General features: G+C 48.8%; 2 protein-coding genes across 5 annotated transcripts; both read right to left on the bottom strand.

The window, feature by feature from the left end:
- Positions 1–4,926: 4,926 nt before the first annotated feature.
- On the bottom strand, positions 4,927–7,643 carry AURKAIP1 (aurora kinase A interacting protein 1). Of its 4 annotated transcripts, none has more exons than XM_083803212.1 (4): positions 7,577–7,643; positions 6,968–7,058; positions 6,031–6,479; positions 4,927–5,090 (listed from the first exon to the last, which is right to left on the bottom strand). In XM_083803212.1, exons 2-4 carry the CDS (start codon positions 7,017–7,019, stop codon positions 4,983–4,985), a joined length of 609 nt encoding a protein of 202 aa, XP_083659338.1. In that variant the 5' UTR covers positions 7,020–7,058; positions 7,577–7,643; the 3' UTR covers positions 4,927–4,982. The 4 variants fall into 4 exon arrangements, with proteins under 4 accessions (XP_083659338.1, XP_083659337.1, XP_083659340.1 ...); XM_083803211.1 differs by having other exon boundaries at positions 7,228–7,587; XM_083803214.1 differs by having other exon boundaries at positions 7,539–7,587.
- Positions 7,644–8,566: 923 nt separating this feature from the next.
- On the bottom strand, positions 8,567–18,876 carry LOC310883217 (C-signal-like). The gene is made up of 6 exons (XM_083803209.1): positions 18,592–18,876; positions 11,446–11,497; positions 10,936–11,123; positions 10,508–10,663; positions 9,538–9,648; positions 8,567–9,323 (listed from the first exon to the last, which is right to left on the bottom strand). The coding sequence occupies exons 1-6, from the start codon at positions 18,730–18,732 to the stop codon at positions 9,210–9,212; spliced, it is 762 nt and encodes a 253-aa protein (XP_083659335.1). The 5' UTR covers positions 18,733–18,876; the 3' UTR covers positions 8,567–9,209.
- Between the last annotated feature and the right edge of the window lie 1,219 nt (positions 18,877–20,095).

Here is a 20,095-nt window from a genome sequence, read left to right as displayed (position 1 = left end):
CTCACTCAGACCTAAAAAAAAAAAAAAAAAAACAATAGAAAAGATCGTGTGCAGCAGCATCTTCTGGGCAGTAACTGAAACAATATGAACGGGCAGGGAAGCCAAACCAAGGCCTACTAAGCCTGGGTGAGCGAGCAGAGATCCTGACTTCAGGATGTACCCGGTGATTCTGCTGCTGAACGGCCTCCAGCTGGCTGCCCCACCAAGGGCTGACCGGCTGCCTCGAGCAGCAAAAACCCTTTGTCAGGAGAGGAAACGGCTCTTACTCAAAAGCACCCAGGGAGCAGAGCTGGTGAGTAACGTAGCGCTGCTGACACACAGTCACACTGCTGACTCCAACTGTTGTGGCCTCTTCTACTATTTTTTATTTTGGCACACTCTTCTCTAACTGCTTATTCTTCATATTTAACCTATTCCTCACTGGCTGGTGATAAGCATCCTGCCATCAACTGTTAATTCCCTCCAAATAAACCTGAAAAAATATATAATAGTTTGGAATTTGTACCTGATGTGCCGTTTCCTTGCTCAGGACTCAACATACTTGTCTTAACACCAACCACTCTGCAAGCAGCTATGGGACTCGGAAGAGGTGGCAGCAGCTAAGAGGCTCCCAGAGCGTCAAATCCTCTCCAGACCTAGACACGCCAAAGGCAAGGACGCTCCTTCAGCTCAACAGCACTGATCTGCTCTGAGTCTTGCTTATCGAACAAGTGAAAAAACAACCATTAATTATTTTTGACCAATATTTAACGGTATGTTTTTATTTTATACAAGATGTTAGCCACATTTCCTAAGGAAACAAGGCACTTGCGGTTCCACGATCCCACTGTCCATTCAACCTCCTCCTTCCTCCTGTTATTTGGAACAGCCAGCCTTGGCTACGTTTGAGAGTAGGGAACAAGTCTCATCGTTGTATAGCTCTTACAAGTTTTGTGGGAATATGCACAGCACAGGGACGATGCATTAGTGACCGTGCAGTGAGCAAGACTACAAAACTCAGTCTTATTTCAGGGAATTGACACAAGTGCCGTATCAGACGATGTTCTTCAATTCTCTGACTCACAGAACTCCTTGTTTCAGTTTTCCTTTACAGGGAAAGACAAGCAAGAAGGGACGCCTCTACAGGAAAGCCAGCACACCGTTTGCTTAAAGCTAGCTCAGATGTCTACAAGAGCTGCAGTTATTGAATTATTTTATTTTTTTAAATCAGCAGGAATGGTAAAACCTGATCTGCAGAACCATTTCAGTTCTGCAAAACTCAAGGCCGCAGGTTAAGCACAGAGCGCTGTTATTTTTGGAGGGCAACTGACCAGCCTCGGCCCAAGCGAACCCAAACCAGGATGTTTTCACAGTCTGAGCAGAAATGCCAACAGCAGAACAGCATGAATGGTGAAAAGAAAAGATGCAGTTTTACTTATCCGCAGGTGCTGTTTGCAAGATCAGTAAGATTACTTCAGCCAGATTTTCAGCTAGAATAAACACACATGTTTTATTATCTTTGGAAGACAGGGACTGGGGTTCACACCCACTAAAACAGAGTTGGCTTCGTGTTTTGAAAAGGACCAGGTCAGTTACTGGAGCCAAGGTACATACATCAATTTATCCTAGGTAATGTTTTGACAGCGTCCCATTTAACACTGGTGTTAGCTCACCAGAGCGAAGACACTGCTTCTGCTCAGCAATAACTGGGCAACCTCAGTCGGTTAGGTAACAGCAGGAGCAAAGTGCTATTCACTCCCTGAAAGGGGTTTTGTATGTCAGATATCCACAAACATCAGGCTAGCAGGTCCCAGCCTGACGAACCAAGCCTGACTGTTTCTCAGCTGTGAAAATTAGTGTAATTCCAGTGCACTCAGAAGGCTGAGTATGGCTAGATAAAAATCTCACTGCTCGCTGTTCCTAAGTTATATTGAATTCATTTGCGTGGATGAAAGAGCAGTTATTTTATGTCCAGAAACATCTGAAAAACGTCAGGAATTCATACTGATGCAACTAAACAATGCATTTTCCAGAGAAGGCTCCTTAAAACGTATCTAATTCCTACCCTAGTGAGAAACCTCACTATCCAAGTCAAGGAGACAACTAAACTCTAAAGTTTTCCAGTGCCCATTATTTGCTCACGCTACCTGGCTGGTATTTCTGCCACACGTTTGTTGGAAGCCTCCATCATCATCACGTCGCTGGGTTTTGGTTTTGCCCTTTCCAAAAGGGAGGACATTGTCTGCTTAAATGTTCAGCGTGATGCTTTGGCTAGGATAAATAAAATTCAGACCTTTCGGCCCTGCTGAAATGAGCTGACTTCCTATTTTAGAGCCACCTCATTCCAGCACAGCCCCGATTGCTGTGATACAACCACCAAACTGGATGTTGTGCTCAGCTAACTGAGCTTGCTGTCTGTACTTCAGTGCATGCAATCCAAGAATTAGGGAGTGTAAGCACGAGGGTAATTGGTTTCATATTCCAATTTCAAGGGATCTCTCCAGACCAGCAACTGTCAGGCAGTTTCAAACATAAAATCACCATACCCACTGGATATCTCCACTCTCTGTAACGCGGAGCACAAATTCCTCCAGCAACCTCCTGCTGACTTTCAAACACTTCCTCTCAGAACAGCAGAGTAATAAGGAGATGAAGGAGCCTTAAAACATTTTGACAATAAGTCAAGTCTTTCCTGTTTAAAGCCCTTTTTCCTACCACAGCTACATAGGCACATACATGTATACATTGGTAAGCGTGCAAGTATGCACATATTTTACGAGCAACTCATAACAAAGCTTTGTGAACAACATACTGTGCACTACTGCTCCCCCTACAGAAAAACAGGCACAGCTTCCTCCTATCTGACTCTCCCTGTTCAGTGGAGTGAGTTGGAAATTGCATCCTGTGGTCAAGAGAGCCCAAGCAAGCTGATACAACCCTGGTGTATAATATCTGGTTAGTTCCGCGTACAACAGAGCCTTTGCAGGATCTGCCACATAAAGAAAATACAAATCCTGAGACGTGCTTTGACATACTTCAGCAAAAGGGAAAACAGCATATTTATATGATTACGGCTGGTAGTAACTTCCATGGGTGGAAGTTATAGACACTTTCCTAAATTACACGGTAGTTCCAGACTTCTCTACACGGTTGTGTAATTACGTCTAATAGATGTAAAAGTAGTGAGTACACTTGGCAGACTACCATTTGGAGGACTGGACTATTACTTAGAGAGAATGCCATTTAATAAACTACTTTACTTAGTGGAGACCTGCAATTCACCACAGAAGCACCCTAATACAATATAATCATCACCATAGTTAGCTAGCACCAGAACATCATGCCCCAGCCTTTCTTGACGCACCTCTGAGCAGGGAATGTGTACTGATATTTTAGAAACACCTAGATGCACTCTGCATACCTTACAAACCTGTAAGCCAGAATCAACACTCCATCTTCTTTGCCTGGTGAGTTTTGAAGGTACATGGCTTCCTCCTCTTCCTTGAAATCCTGACGCTAAGCTGAGAGTCCTACTGCTCTTGGTTAAAAGCAACGGCAGCCTATTTAAAGCATGAGGAGGAAGGAACATCTTTTTAAGCCTTTGATCAAAATCGCCTGCTGTTAACATATAGCTCGGAAAGAAAACTATAAAAATGTGCTAGCCACATGTTTCTACAGGACTCCAGTACAGTTTTCAGAATGCCAGTAGTTTTCTAGCAAGATTAATCAATTTTTAAACATGCAGGCCCCTTTTCCTTAAAATACCTACATGAAGATCCAGCTGGCTTCTGCCAGTAATTGCTACAGGAGTTTCAGAGGCTTTGAATTTACTGCCATCTAGCGACAAGAGCAGCAGAAAGCCTCACTGTATGCTAGGAGCCATCTGTCCTTCCGCAGCGAGATTAAACTTTACCTCATCGCAATAAATTCCATCGAATAGTTTTTCTTCCCTTTCAGTTTAGCCAAGCGTCCTGCTCCTAGCAGATAAAAGGGAATATATTTTCAGGTTAGCTCCTCTGTATGCTGCAGCATGAAGAGCCCGTGGAATTCATTTTCCCTTCCTTTCTCTCAGAGGCCAGTCCAACCCATCTAACCAGTGCCAGGGAAGAACTCAATCGCACAGAACACAAGTTAACTGTCTCAAAAAAAAATATATCAAAAGCAGAATCCAACACAGAAGCAAGATATCAAGCCCCCTGACAGGGTTTAAAATAAACATCTACATTTTTCCCCAGCTTTCATGACTCTTTTCAAACATGTAAAAACAGCTGATCACAACAGGGTTATCTCAGGTACAAAGCAGTTTTTGTAATTACCGAATAACGAGCATTGAACTTTTACTGATAGTAATACCTGGATGTTCTGTGTGACAGGGGTCAGTCATAGAAAAATAACCTTTTTTTTCTTTATTAGGGCCTACAGAACAGAAAAAATAAACATGCCTTTTAAGGATGCTCATGCAATGTCTGTCCGAAACACATGCACACAAAGACATCAGGTAATTCTTCTGCAGAAATAATTTATGGAATTCTGATCCAACTCACAAGCATCAGCCCTTCTTCAGTAAGCCTATGAAAGAATGCCACTTGAAAAGAATTTTTCAAACTGCCGGTGTCCTTTACAGCTACACTAACAATTAGAAGAGGTCTTTCACTTATTGCCTCTCTCACAACCAATTGGTTTTAACAGTGCATTACTCAGTCTAATCCTAAAGAGCAAGTTCAGAAATTCAGCTGCAGGCTAAGACGTCTTTGCTCAGTACAGCTGGCAGCGGCAGCACTGGGCTGTCCACAGTGCTGCCAAGTCACCGCACAAGGGTTCACACCATTCTCCTGGGGAGGAAAAGCACACTGCTGTCAGGTTTGCCGTTGGAAAACTGCTCATCGAGACTCAAAGCGACCTCCTACTAATCCTAACGCACTCAGAAAAAGGTTAAAAGAAGTCTGCTTAGTTTTATATTTTTTTTAATTACAATTACATGTGAAAACTCATTACAAGTGTTTTTATCGCTTTGAGCTTTTCAGAAATATCTTGGGTGTCTGCCATCCTGCTGGAGGGTTTTTCAAACCAGCTCTTTTCCAGATGCGCTCCAAGTCTTTCTCAAATTTTACCTATAACAGAGGAAAAAGAGAGAGAATGGTAACAGCTCAGATGCAGCATTCAAGTCATCAGTCATTGCCCAAGTGTCCCAAGGAGAACCTATGTGCAAAAATCAAACAAATGCTTTTATCTTGGCAGCTTCTTCCAAACATCAAAATACAGTAAGCCTTACTGCAAAAAATGCATTTAAAATGCACAAGGATCTTGGTAGCATTCTCTTAAAAATTCTGTGGTACGAAAACTGAGAAGATGGACACTGAAACTGTAAGAAAATCAAGAGTATTTCTCATCAAAGTGTTCGACGCTATTTCCCACAAATGTAAAGAATCTGTTAAACCCTTTTAAAGAGACATCTAAGCAAACTGAAAATTAACAAAGAATCAATTAAACTAGATCACAGCAGACCTAACAGACTATTGAAAGGAAGTACTGAAAAATATCTACAACTTGAATGAAGGCCCATGCCTTCCTTCACCCTTTCTATTAGGGGAAGTAAAAGGGATCTATATATAAAAAAAAAAAAAAAAAAGACAATAGGATGGTCTCTCCCTACAGCGTCTTCATAGAAGTGCTTGAGGATGCCAGCAAGACAGGCAGAAAACTGAGATTAAACCAGACTTCCTGATATAATACAACCACATAAATTAATCTTTCACACAAACGCAAAAATTCTTCTCCACTAGCCACAAATATTTCTGAGTTACTCACACATCTGTTTACAAGCACAGTAAATTACGATTTTTGAGGATGTACAGGTAAAACACAAACCAGCAAATCAGAAAATGCTCCTGGACCAGTAAATACTGAATTAACTTAAGCTAAATTTCTCAGAGCCGCTGCCACTTTTTTATAATTCAATCCCATCTAAAAACATCATCCAATACCTGAACAGAGAGCAGTTTGAGAAGGGTGTGCATTTAAACCAAGATATTTCCTTTAACCCGAGCCTACCTGACGTTTCTTCTTGCGACCTTCCTTTATCCTCCTCCGTACAAACTTCCTTCGCTTTAGCAGCTTTTTGAATTTGTGTCGATTCATCTTCCTTCTGCGGATCTTCAGCACGTTCTTGCACTGAACCTTGCTGCTCGGTGTTCCTTCCCCTTCCTCCACATCAGCTCCCTCAGCAGATGGGGGACAGTCATATTTCTGCAGAGGTTCGTAGCCCGCTTCTTCCTGAGCATTAACGACTTCTGCTTTAGGAAGGGAGTATCTAACTGTCAGCCAGCTTTCTAAGGGGGTGATGGAAAGTTTTCTGGGGACCAGCATCTCCTCCAGTTCAGGGTCCAGCGCATGCCACCGCTGAGGCTGGGCTCCATTCTTATTAGAGGGCTGCGTGCTATAGTTCACAGACGTCGAATGATAGCAAAGAAAGGAAGACACTGACCTTGGCACAAGGTGGCCTTTGAGAAGAAAAGAATTTCACTTAGGAGGCAGAATTTTCTAGAAACGTCTTAACAAAAGCTCTGCCCAGCTCTAGAACTACCAGACAATTACAGCCAAAATAATGTAGTAAAGGAAGCTACTCACAAACAATTAAATTCCCATCATAAAAGCAAGAAAGCATTTTTTAATTTGACATAACTGTTACATCAGCTAAAATTACATTGTACGATATTTTACTGTGTAGTGTAAGTGCAATTCAGAACGGCTGGGAACTGTTCTCTGTATTAAGCTTTTCTGCTGCTAAGAAGCATCCTCCTAAGCTTAACAGAAGTCAAATTAGAGCTACACGACGCTGACAGAACAGGCACAGAAGCAGTAACACACCACAGCCGCTTGACTCAACCAACAGCCTCACCGCTCCTGCCCCGCTTGCTGGAAAAGAACTTTCTGGGAGCCCAATTACCCCCAAAAACAAACAAAAAGCCGGGCGGCACGGCCCATTTACCTGCAACTCGGGAAGCCTTCAGTAACCTGGAAGTCAGCTGGGATATTAACATTTTTTTTCACTTCATTCACTCTGTCAGCCCCAGTAATGACTGTCAAAATAAGAACATTTATTCAATGAAGCGAGCATGTTACCTTCACACGTTGAAAATTTAACTTTGGAAATTTAACTTTTTGACTAAAAATTTTAATTTTTTTCACAGAATTTTGAAATGTAACCCCAACCCCCCAGCAGACGAGCTAAGACCCTCTGAGCTTTACCAACGCCTTGCTGGATTCTGCTGGAGCCCACAAGCACTGATGTTGCCGAGTTTCGGTGTTTTTAACCCAGCCCCTGCTATTTCAGCTTTCAAAATTAGGCAACTCCGGCCCCGCTTACACCTTTCTGCCCAGCTCGGCACTAAGGCGTCGCTCCCGCGGCACAGAACAGGAGCGCAAAGCAGGCGCCCGCTGCCCTGCGCCTGAGAGGAACGGATCCGCGCCGAGGCGGCACCGCAGCCCCCCGGGCAGCCTGCCTCCCCGCAGCCCCCGGGGCCGGGGCTCGGCTCACAGCGGGCTCCACCGTGCCGTACCCCGGGCCCCGGGCCTGCCCCGGGCCGCCATCACTCACCATCCCCGCCCGCTGCCGCCTCGGAAGTTCCGGGGCCGGCCGCGGCAGCGCCCCCTGATGGCGCCCGCCGGGGAGACGCGAGGGGATCCCCCGCCCACAGCCGCCTGCCCCAGGGAAATGGCGGCTGTGGGGGCTTGGGGGGAAAGCGGCCGGGTCCTGGCTGTCCAGGGTGCTCGGCCCGCGGAATAAAGAGCATTTGTAATGGTTCTGAATGAAGGCAGTTGCAAACAAGCAACCTCCTTCCCCTCAGTTGTCCCCTTCCCCTCAGCTGTCCCCTTCTCCCTGTCTCCTGCCCACAGGAGGCACACCAGCTCCTCTTCCGAGGTTTGGTTCAAATTAAACGGCAGCCTTCAAACCGAGTTGTTTGCGCTGACTGTACAGTCGCGCTCTGAGGGAAATCAGTGGCTCTCAGGTGAGAGGAGAGCATCGTGCTTTGCTCACCTGCCCGGTGGCAGCAGCACCTCGCTAGAAATAGGTCAGAGCGTGGGGTAGCTAACAACTGTTACAGGGAGGCTTTATGTCCCTGTCACCACAGCGATGGGGAGATGAGGCCAGACACCTCTCCCCTACACACCCTGAGATGCATCTGAGGGTGGCTGCTGTCCAGGAACGGCCACGCCTGCCTCTCCCACTTACCTCGCTCTTGTTTGTCTTCTCTGGGCACAAGAACCTGCCATCTTGGCACAGCATGAAAGCACGTAATCAGCTGGCATGAAGGAGCGATGCTGAAGCCAATCCCAGACTTCAAAGAACTTGTTGCTTTTATCCCTACCTCAGCCAGAACACAGAGATCTTTTCACCAGCTGCTTTCAGTATTTCAGACCAGAATGAGGGGCTGCCTCAGTCTCAGGTGTGCTCCCCCACATTAAACCCATCTAGCCTGAAGGAGACAGCAATGGTTAGACTTTCTGCCTGAAAGTACAGATCTCTGGTCAGGGAAGAGAGACCTACATGCAGAGGAATTAACTGAAGTAGCTCAGTAAACAGGTAATCTGTTCAAACAAGACTTTATTGAAGACACTTCAGAAGTTTATATACAAAACCACATTCCCACCCCAATATCAGGATGTTAGTCACGCACTGGGAACAAAGCAAGTGCCTGGTGCAATCAGCCTGGAGACGCTTGGAAGCTGCTGAGGAGCTTACAGAGGTACCAAATTCACGTAGTTCGGGACTGGGCAATTTCAGCCTTGGCTCATTTAGGACTGAACGAAACTGGAGGACCTTTTCCAGAGACATGCCTCCAGCAAATCGAACGTACTGGAATCTGCCAGCCTGTGCTGTCAGGTCAGGCCTGTGAGCAGATCATTGACTTCTGCAGAGAAAGAGGCTCGCTATGGTTCTGGAAGCAAAGAGGAACCAACCCCTGGATTTAACTTGCAGTTTTTAATCTATTTTAGGTGGTTCCAGGAGAGACCCATCACTGAGAACACAGTAGTATTTGCAGGAAGCATTAAAACAGAGCAGTAGCAATACCAAGAAAGAGACAAGCCTTTCCAAATACACCTAGAGAGAGGATGGATATCAGACTGGATGTTTCAACTAGCACATAAGAAAACCCTGGAGACAGAGACATTAGTGGCATAAGTTGAGTAGTGACTGACATGCTGTTTCTGTAGTATACTGTGCACATCTACCATGGTAGAGTTTCCCCTTGCCAGTCCAGGAAGGAGCCATTATCCTTTTCACCAAGACGGTCCAGAACGGAGAGAATACTTGGGATAGTCTCTTGCACCTGCAAGGGAGCCTGGAAAGCAAATCACAGTTGAATTATTAATGGGAATACAATCAGAATACAGTCAAATGCATCTAAGAGTTACTAGGATCAAATCAGATGTATTTCATGTTGCATAGTGTGCCTCTGCAACACATGGAAGTGTATACTGTACTGCAGGTTGTTGGTCGGGGTTTGGGACAACAAGGGAATCATACTTCCATGTTTTCAGAGAGATGTCACTAACCATATTTCCGCCCATGTCTGTCTGAACCCAGCCTGGATGCAAAGAGATACAGAGAATTCCATCCGATTTCAAGTCTGCAGCAAGACACCTGGTGATCATGTTCAGTGCGGTCTAGAAGAGCGGAAACCATCTATTAGCGTGCTAGTTTTTACAAACCTTCAGTAAGACCTTAAGCCAAGCGAAGCACCTCCCTTCCACCAAGATGTCTCCTGAAAAATTGAGTGGCAGTCATGGTAACTTATCTAGACTTAGTGGGGCCTTCATTCTCAGAAACATCTATAAGAGAAGCATTGTGAAAGCTCTGTCGTTGTAAGCTTACTGCCCAAAGATGAAACTAAGTCATGATGGAATATAAAGTAACATTTGAAAGTCCTAAGGAGCTGTGGAAAAATAATCTTGACATAAGGACTCTGTTTTTCTGCAACAATCACAACACAAACATTCAGTTTTTTACTTCTGATCAGGGAAAACAAGCATGTTAACAGCTTATGAGTAGGTGGTGTAGGAGAAACTGCATGTTTGATCTTGACAATTCATACAAACTCAGTCTCTGGATGTGACAAAACCAAAAACTCCGCCCCTCACTAAATGTACAGGTCAGCACACCTTTTGTTTTTGTTTTTCCATGTCTGCTACCTTGCTTCGGATGGAGAGGTGCACAGAAAATAGGACACACATTTGATGGCATAGTTCTTCCCTGAATACCAAGTCCCTCTGAAATGAATCTGTATCAGTGTCAGTGCAGTGATAGAGCATGTGTGTAAGCTTGTTCTTAAGAAGCTGGCATGCTTGCTCCAGATGTACCGTTTTCACAAGCCCCACTTCCACCCACATTAAGAACAAGAACAGCTCCTGTGTCAGCCTACCCAGGAAGTGCTGCACACCTCACATCATCATCTTAGCACAGGGTGGCCCTTAACTCACAAACCTGCTCTCACCCAGTGAGCACAGTCCAGGGAATCACACAAACCTTTGCTATCCTGTAGGGGTAGACCTTGAGAAACATCTCATTTGCCTGGACGAGTTGCATGGAGGCAGCAAGAGAGGACATGTTAATAATAGCAGCTCTGTGGCAGCCCATTCCTGTGCCAAGCTGGGCTGCCTTCCTCAGAAGGGGTAGAAAAGCCTGTGAAAAAAAAGTAGGTGTTTTAATTTGGTCATCTTGCTCTTGGCCTGTTCAAGGCAAGCTGGACTCTCGAGTTCTGCTCGGTGAAGAACTGCAGTACAATTCTATGCCACCAGCACAGTGGTTTTAAATAAAGAGCAAGATCCTGGATAGGCGGTCATTGCTGCTCTCTAGGGGTGCAGTTCCGAGGTGACAAATGGGTTACATGTCCAGCTCACTAGTGGCAGAGCCTCTGCAGTACCACAGATGAAGCATTTCTCTCCATTTCTTACCTTAGTGACCATCAGCTGGGCAACTGTATTGGTTTCATAAATGGTGAGCATTGTCTCTGCTGTGACTTCTTCCAAGGAAGCAAGCACGTTAATGCCAGCGTTGTTAATGAGGCAGTTCAGACCTTTGTCTCCCACAATTTCTTCCACTTCTTTGACTACTTTCTTGATGCTGTTTTCACAGACCACATCTGCACAGAGGAGCCAAGAACAGCCACAGTGAACAGTGGGAAGTGGTTCAAATGCTGTCTATCACTATACAGCACATCCTAAACCAAAGTTAAGACACCAGTCTGAATGGGGACATTCAGGCAGCACGCAGAGATGGAGACTATACGCAGAAGATTTACACAGATTATGTTTCCCCAGTGTTTTCTTAAGATGAAGGTGAAGTTACAGATCTTTTCAGCTGCTGGAGGTCATGCACAGCTACAGATCTTGCAGGAGAGCGGTGATTTAAGATGCACTCACCTGACCTGGTTGAACATACTTCTATTTAAGCCCTTTACTCACCCAGTTGGAGGAGCCTGATGTTGCTGTATTGCTTGCTAAGCTGCTGGAGCTCCTAGGAAGAAGAAAGTATTTGCGTTAGCTTCTCTGTATATATGTCCATGGCTATTACATAAAACAGTTTGAGTTCTGCACCTCCAGAATCGTAACTGCCATTTACTTTCATAACTGGACTGAAGGCAGTGGCACTACTTTGCTTTCCATCCTGCTGAGCAGCTTTCCTGAGAGCAAGATCAACTGCTTCAAGAACCTGGACTCTTCACCCGCTTAGTCAAGATGCCAGCACACTAGACTACGTTAAGTTTTCAGTGTGCCTCAAATGCACCTCATCAAGAGGGTACATTTGCAGCCTAACCAAAGGTCTTCAGTCAAGTGGTTACCACTGCCAGTTCCACAGTAGATCCAGTGCTCAGGCCGCGTGCCAAGCCAATAATTCCCCACTTCTGCTAAGAAGAGCGTAATTCTCCTGAAGTTCAGCTGGTGCTAGGCATCACTTCAGGGCAGCAGCAATTATTTAAGAAAAGCCATTTGGCACCGCTGTTTGCAGGAAGAGTTTTCTAGCAATTTTCCCATTGAAATTCTGTTTCCCAGCACGCTCATTAGCTTCAGTTCTCGTGACTGAAGGTAAAATACAAAAGAAATTGGTTATGCACACAGCAACTGCCCAGGAGAACTATGCTATTCTGCTAGCTATTAATAATTCAGTCATCTGCCTACTGCCTCTCAGTAGCAGAGCAAGCAATAGAGGAATGATTAGTGTTCCTGGAGAAAATTGGTACTACACTGGTGTTGCTGCTGGACAAGGCATGTGCAAACTGGATTTTATAGGCCAGGCTGGAATACTCAGGTTTCTGTGCCATATAGCCAAGTGGGAAGCACGGCCAGATGTAACAGATGAATTCCATACTCTCAGCCTTGTTTAGGAGACTGAGCAGCCATGGCCAAACGTTCCAGCTCGAGCAAATCCACTTCTTTAGGAGCCCTTCTGGAACAGGGGTCAGGAGGGCCAGTTTTCAAAGAGCACTCCTTTGCCACTTGGAGATGCTTAGGGACTCCATGTCCTCTGGTCATGTTACAGTGCATCACATCTTTTATCTCGGCTTCGTGCTCTGCAAGATTCCCCCCAGGCTTGTTTAGAAAACTTGTTCTCCCTCCGCGGCCAGTGCACAGCTGCAGTTAGGGGAGGGGGAAGGAAGAGGAACAAGTCAGAAGCACAAAACCAGAAGACATTCCTACCCTTGCATCTTCAGGGGGCACATTTCCACAGCTGAGAGGCCCAGGACACGCTATCTGGTTTACTGATAGGCATGTGACAGTTATGCCACACCAAGGTCTGCAATAATTACGTGGCTTTGGACTGTCTACTGGACTTCAGTTTGACAGTATCAATTAGTGATAAACTCCAGAAGTGTTCTGGCTTCCAGGACTCGTTCATTTATTTGTAGCTGGTTTGCTTCACTGTCAAACGGAAACAGGCTACTAACTGCGAGGCAGAGGATAAACTTCCTTCGCTAAAAGGCCCCAGAAGATGTTTTGTGTGGTGACAGCAACTGGGAGGCTTCTGCAGTGAGTAAACTGTCTTCACTTAAGAGCTCCAAACACTGCAGCGTTATGAATTCTCCAGAGCACAAACACTGTAATTGTTGCATGCAAATCAGGCTTAAAATGCAATAGTTTTTCCATTTAGTTAATTACTTTGTTAACTACCGACTCCCACTTCAGCGGTTTAAGTTTCGCAGAAGCAGCTTCCTGGCACAAAGCTAACTCAGACGCTCTGGTCTTCAAGAAGTACAGAGTGCTGCTTCACCTGATGTGAACAGGAGCTGAGAAATCCAGTTAGGAAGCCTAAAACTCACAGGAAAGCCTGTTCTTTTCCCTGCTGTGCCTAGAAGGAAGGTGCAGGGAGGAGGACAAACTCACGCCAGCCCAAATCAGTTATAGCCATTTCAAGCCACCAGCCACGCGTGCTGCTTCTCCTCTTCCCCCACCCCAAGGGGTTTTGATTTAAGAGATCAAAAAACTCCCGTGTCCAGAGCACTCTGAAAATACTTCGGCAGTGCATGCGGGTACCAGTTATTGACTTCCCACCGGGGGGATAAGCTTTCATGAAGCTCACTGTGGTCATCTATCAAATACCTCATTCTTCCCCCCATTAAAAACAAACAAGCAAAGAAAAACCCATCAAAGGTGTCTGCAAGAGTTGCAGACACACAGGTTAAGCCCTGGGGAAGGCAGGGTCTCGGAGCACAGCCTCGCAGAGCCATGCAACCCATAAGGGCAAGGCCCTTCGGTGCTGCTGTCTCATGTGCACCTTGAATTTAATATGTCGGGTTATGCAATTGCGTTTAAAGCCGGCAGGTACAGCCATCACATCCCAGGTGAAGTCTCTTTTAGTTCCCGTGCTGTGAGAGCTGATTTCAAACCAACAAACTGACAAACAAAGCACTCGACACCACCCCCGGTCCCGCGTACAGCGCAGCAGCTCTAGCAGCGTTCGGTACCTGAATAGTTACCCACGAGAATCAACTCTTAGGGATTCCAAGAAAAATTCAAACTGTGATTAACATCTGTTGTTTCCTGCTTGCTGATTTTAATTACGATTAACAAAGAGTCAGCCCACTCCAATTTAAACAAGGTCCTCTGGCACTCCAGGCTCCAGATACGGATTTGTCGGTATACAGACTGCTAGATTTCAATCAGGATGTTTTGTCGTCTTTGTCATTTAGCAGGATTTACTTTGCCTCCTTTATGAAAGCATTGTTTACTTCAGTTACAACTCTTGGAAAGAGCCCGGCCACGCTAGACCAGTTGGGAGCAACGAAGCCAGGTGCAGGCAGCTTTGTCGGGCAGAGGGTGCTCAGGTATCCTGTCACACTGTGCTGCTTGCACTCCGGGCAGAGCCAAAGGGGATCATATTTGCCCCGTTCCTGTGAGCCAGGCTATCCAGTGTCACGGTGTGCAGCCAGCTCCCTGCCTGATTATGGAAGAATTCACACCAAGCTGCTGCAGACTGCCCCGAACCCACGGTAAGGCTGTAGGAAGAAGCGCAAACCGCTGCCATAAGCCAAAATTAGAACGGCTTTAAAAACACCCCCTGTGCCTGATATAGCAGATCTGTCTTGCTCCAGAGATTGCTCAGCTGCTCTTCTCAATGGCAGACCACATGGCTAAAACATGCAGCAAAGAAAAAAAAAACAAAAAACTGACCGAGACGGTGTGCAGAAGCTCTTCAGCGAGCTCTGTGTCTGACAAGGGAACAGCCGCGGCACTGGCAGTAACACCACCTCCTGCTCCAGAGGAAGGGAAGCAGCACATTAAGCCCTGGCCGTTCTCCAGGGCCCGGCAGAGGACTCCGGAGCGGCGAGGAACTGACCGCATCCTTGTTCACCTGGGAGCACGCTCGGGCTGCGGGAGGGCAGGAGGAACAAGAGGTGCTCCTGTCCCGAGGTCCCATGCTCAGACGCAGCCCCGCTGAGGGCAGGAAGCACCATAAGGAGTCACACCATGGGATGCGGATCCCTTCAGCTACCTCGCTTCCCCCAAAGAGCCATTTATTCCTGCCATGCCTCACCAGGGCAGAGGGGGACAACAGGGACAACACCGTCATTAGGTGTCTCGGGCTTTGGGTCAGAGCTTTCTGACTTTTAGGGGGAAGCAGGATGGAAGAAAGAGCGAGAAAAAAAAAAGTGGGAGAATTACAGATAGGTCCGTGATCCTATATGGGCTGCTTAATAATAACTGTGCCGTGTTTTTGTCCAACGGGAGCGCAAAGACAGGACTTGGGGATTATTTTGCAAGAGATTTCTAGCTGCTTCCACTCTCAGTGCTGGAACAGCCCAAGTAAAAGCAGATCAGAATCAAAGCTGGGCTGAAGGAGGCTAGTATGGGACTTTTCAGGGAGGGGCGGTGGTTATCTAGATGCGCCTGCAGGCCTGCTGCACGTTATCGTGTGATCTAAAGCCCATTTGTTAGGCAAATGTTCTGTGGAGGCCACCTAGGAGTTATTCAGCACAAGAGCTCGAGTTATTACAGCTCCTGCCAGCAGACTCACATGCAAAAGTCTGCAGCTGTTGAGTATTATCCCAGGGTTAGCAAGTTACGGGAGGCACGCTGCTTGCTGTAGTAAGCGGAGGAAAGCAAAGTCAGACTCTTCTCCAGCATCTCTCTTTCTAAAGTCAGGTCCCTGGGGGCTCCCGTCTGCTTGGAGCAGTCGGCTGGATAACAGCACACGCGCTGCTCCGAGGCTCCCCGGGCAGCTCTCAGCTACTGGGGGTTTGCTGCTGACTTGTGTCCCTAGGATGTGCACCGAAGTTGCCAGTAATTAAGCGTGCTTAATCACTTTTCCTCTAAAAGCTGGACGATTATTTTTAAAAGGCTTATTTAAGCTTTTTCCATCCCTTCCCTCCGTCCCCGTCCCTGCATTCTGCAAGAGGAAAATCCTATTTTACCAAACAAGAGAAGAGCAGAATTGAAGAGAGCTGCCCAAAGTTGCTCTTCTCCAAGTTCATCCTCCGACCCAGGATAGGAAGTGCTGCACATATTAAGCGGGATTTTTCACATGGCCACTTAGCCCACGGTGAAGTGGGAAGAAACAAAATTTGACAGCCTGAATCACCGCCGAAAGGAAGAGCGGGCACTGGCAGCTCAGGTGTGCAGAGAAAGAACAAGTCACCCAGCTTTACAGCCCCGTCTGCACGGGCAGCAAACAGGTCAGGAAGGGGCAAAGCCCACTGCACGTGCACCGAGACGGGACGGCAGTGCCCGTGTCCGCAGTGCAGAAACCCGGCTTGTCAGGATTTGAGTGGAGAGCCAGTGAAGGCAAAAAGCTTCGTCTGGAAAAAATATTTTTAAAAAATCACTGATCCTTTACCTTTTTTTATTATACCACACTCAAGCAACGTTGCCAGATTGGAACCAGGTCAGCGGTGCCTGGTGCTAAGACTCCCACTGCAGAGGCTGCAGCACCTCTGTGCTCGCCCCGGCTTAGGGGGACAAATGGCACGGTGGGGGCACACCTCCGAAGGTCAGCAAGTTTTGTGCCAGCTTTATGCGCTGCAGATGAGACAGATAACGCCAGCGAGCCTACAATACCTTCGGTACAGATTTCCCTTCCTTGTGGAGCTTCCAAACCCATCTGTTAGAAATATGCTTTCAGCTGGCTGCAGAGGTTTCTATTGATGTGCTGCCAAAGCACAGCACATGGCCTAGAGGTCCTTACAGAGAACAAAAACCCACCCCGAGCCCCCAAGGACAACCCTTGCTCCAAAAAAACAAAACAACCAAAAAAGCTTACGATGCACCCGTGTGGCCTGCAGGATCACCACTCGGGGTTACTGGAATGTGGCCCCGGGCCAGCTTCCTGCCTCCGTCAGCCGGGGCGGCCAGCAGGCTTTCCAGGTTTCTCCCCCTGCAAGCAAGAAGTCACCCAGACCCTTCCCAGGCACTCCGAGCTATTTGAGAACTATTTCGCCCTCCTGTGCAGGTTTAGCAGCCTTCCTGCTCACGGTTTTTAAGTACTGGCAATGCCAAAAAAATAAAAAAGCATCGTAGGAACTCGCATTAAGATGTCATCTGTGTAATGCTTCCCAGGAAGCTCTTCCTCTTGAAGGAGCCGTTTAGGTTTTCCACCTAATCGATGCAAGACCAATCTAAGGGGGAGTCAGTGCTGGACACGAGGGGCAATAAGGGAACGAGATCCTCCCCCAGCACCAGCTAGAGCAGCTTTAGAACAAACACCCGAGGGAGATTTCTATCTCCCAGCGGGTCATACGTCTCTGCTAGCTTCCCGTACCGCAACGGCACCTCGCCGTTGTGCAATCGCCGATAGGAAATACAGCTGGGACAAACGCCAGCCCTTGTAAAAGGGAGATGAAAGCAAACAGCGTGAGCGAGTACTGGTTCGGGAGCTCGTGTAGTGGAAAGGCAGCCTGCGCGCCGCATCTCGGTCTCCGGACCGTTTCAGGGCAGTTTGATTCAGGAATGCCCTAACTGCTTCTGTGCCGTATGGGTTGTTCTGGCAGCAAGGAACAAGACTGAGACCTTCTCTTTCAGTGTTGTATGTACCCGTAGAGCAGCACGATGCTGCTGGGGAGCCGAATGGCCAGCCTGCGGGCCTCACCTGCCCAGCCCTGTGCCAGCAGACTTGGACAGGAGCCTCTGCACCAGCTGCTGAAGTTTTGGGGTAGCAACTCTTACTGCTTTGCTATGTGCTGCTCAGTGCTGGCATCACGGTTTGCACTAATAAAAACCCACCGTAAGGCTGGGGGACTTGCCTCTCCTAGGGCAGCCTCGTAGCCTGCGGAAGCAGGGCTTTTGGTATTGATTCTGCCAAGTTCTTGCAGCAATGCACGGGGGGGCTGAGAGGGGCAGAGCTGACAGCTCGGATCCTTGCGGCTCTGGAGCACTTGAGTGCTCCCGGGAAAGGCAGATGCCGATACCTGCGTGCACGCAGCGCTGCCCCAGCAGCGTTCTGCCCGACCGGGGAGAGTCAAAATCAGGCTGGAGACGCAACAGAGGGAGCAGGCAGAAAACCCTCGTTACCAGCTTGTCCCCGAAGGTTTGGGGAGTGCTTTTTATTTGTTTGACATTCGCGTGTAACAGTCTAGGAACAGGGAAGAGGAGGAGGAGTCCCGGCACACCGCTGCCGTGCTGTAGCGAGAGGAACGCTGGCTGAAAGGACTGCGAGTGACTTCGCCAGCAGCACGTAAATCAATTTAATCCATCTCGAGCAGGAGGCGCCGGTCCCTACCTGGCCAGGAAGGGCACTGCCAAGAAGAGTGCTTTAAGCCATCGCTTGCTGGGGCTTTCTCGGTTGTTGCGAGTCCAGCGGAGGAAGGGGAAGGACAGCCAGGGCACAGGCACAGCGGGCAGAAGAGGCAAGGAGAGCCGCAGCAATCCGCTGGGCTCCCGGGGGCCGCAGGTCTGTGCAGGGCTGGAGAGCCCAGGACACGCTTCCCTCCAGATGCGAACCCAGCACGGGGCGAGATGCCGCAGTAACCCCCGGGGGGGGGGGTCCCAGCTCCCTTCTGCTCCCCTCGGGAGCTCTCGCAAGGCTCCGCAACCCCAACCCCAGCCCCTTTCCCCCCGGAGGCTTTCACAGCCCCGGCTCCGGGCTGCCTGGGGGGGGGCCGTCCTCCCCCTGCCCCTTACCTGCGCCTTCTCGGGGTAGCGGCACGTCGCGAAAACCAGCTCGGGGCAGGGGCTGGAGGCTGCGAGCCCCCGCACCAGCCCCAGCCCGATGCCCCGGCTGCAGCCGGTGATGAGCACGGAGCGGCAGCGGGGCTGGGCCATGCTGGCACGGCTCGGCACGGCTCGGCACGGCTGATTAACGCGGCCCGGCACGGCTCCCTCTGCTCCCACCGCGGCCCCACGCGGTTCTTAACCTGCGCGGCGCGGAGCCGGCACCGCCGCCCCCGGTCCCGCCCCCGCCGCCCCGCCCGGCCCGGCCCGGCCCGGAGCCTCCTCCCTCCCCGCGGCCCCCCCCCGGGATGCGGCTCGGCCGGGCGCCGCTGCCCCGGGCTCTCGTTATTTCCTTCGTCGGAGGCTCGGTGAGCTTTGAAGGCGTCGGGTGAGTCCTGAGGCGCGGCAGGGACATCTCCTCGCCCTACGCTTGGGAAAGCAGGGCGCGAAGCTTGGGTCATTTGTTCGGAGTCCGTGGGAAAGCCCCCCCCAAAGACACCGAGCCAGCCCCGCTTCCACAGCGAGGGGAAACAACCGCAGTAGCGGCAAATAACGTACGGGGTCTGCATGCCTGAAAACAGCTACTGCTGCTGGGGAGCTCAAAAGAAAGCAAAAAACACATCGCATCACAAGGCTGAGACGAAGACCACAAGATGCTTGCAGCGATTCCTCCTGTCTCAGCCCGTTAGGCACACACGCGCAGCACTGACTACAAGCCAAGCTGCCCAGCGACGCGGCTTCTTGCTCGGTGGGTTTGTTATCGTTGTGCAGAAAGTCACGGTTACGATGCTTATTTCTGGTGTCCCAGCTCCTGCTGCACAGAGCAGCCCCCAGGCTGCTCCCTTCCTCCGGGACAGCGAGTTCCCAGGTCCTGAGCGTTCAGGAGGAAGTTGAGTCCAAGGTTTAGCGGACACGAAGTGTTTGTCCATTGCAAAAGTTTTAAATGCAAAGCATGTCGTGGTTAATTATGCTACGCTGCCTTTTTATGGCATCATAAACACGCGCAGTGCTTTGCAAACAAACCGTGAGGGCAAGATCTGCCGTAAATTGCTCCTTTCCCTGATAGGTCTGAAAATAGCTAGCAAAAGCAGAAAGCAGAACTGGCTCCTCTTCCCTGCTGGGGAAGAGAGGTGAAATGACTTGCCTTGAGGCCGCTGAGCCATAGGTCAGGGGACAACACCCAGAAATTGCTCTTCCACGGTGGATGACTCACGCCAAAGGGGCACGGCCACCTTGGTTTTCAGAGCTTCTGCTCATTTGCAGTCACAGACACGCAGCCGAGCCTTGGTGTGAAAGTCAGCGCGGCCCCACTCACCCCAGCGCAGAGACGCTGACACGCAGCGGCTGGGAACCGGGCCCATCCTGACCCTACGGGCTGCAAGGTTGGGGTGCTCGGCTGGGATTTGGAGAATCGCCGCCCAGCTCCTGGCTATCAGCAGCTTTGCGTCAGCTCGAGCAAGCCCGCAGGAGCACT

Source organism: Anser anser (genome assembly GCF_964211835.1).
Source record: "Anser anser genome assembly, chromosome: 17".
Classification (NCBI taxonomy): domain Eukaryota; kingdom Metazoa; phylum Chordata; class Aves; order Anseriformes; family Anatidae; genus Anser; species Anser anser.
This window is presented reverse-complemented; position numbering and strand designations above follow the sequence as displayed.

Excerpts from the sequence above, each read along its gene's own strand:
- AURKAIP1 (XM_083803212.1), bottom strand. The coding sequence starts at position 7,019 with ATGTTAATATCCCAGCTGACTTCCAGGTTACTGAAGGCTTCCCGAGTT. Across the intron at positions 6,480-6,967 it reads GAAGGCTTCCCGAGTTGCAG|GCCACCTTGTGCCAAGGTCA; the intron begins GTAAATGGGCCG and ends TTCTTCTCAAAG. Across the intron at positions 5,091-6,030 it reads GTCGCAAGAAGAAACGTCAG|GTAAAATTTGAGAAAGACTT; the intron begins GTAGGCTCGGGT and ends CCTCTGTTATAG.
- LOC310883217 (XM_083803209.1), bottom strand. The coding sequence starts at position 18,732 with ATGGCCCAGCCCCGCTGCCGCTCCGTGCTCATCACCGGCTGCAGCCGG. Across the intron at positions 11,498-18,591 it reads GCTACCCCGAGAAGGCGCAG|GAGCTCCAGCAGCTTAGCAA; the intron begins GTAAGGGGCAGG and ends TCTTCTTCCTAG. Across the intron at positions 9,324-9,537 it reads CAGACATGGGCGGAAATATG|GCTCCCTTGCAGGTGCAAGA; the intron begins GTTAGTGACATC and ends TTTGCTTTCCAG.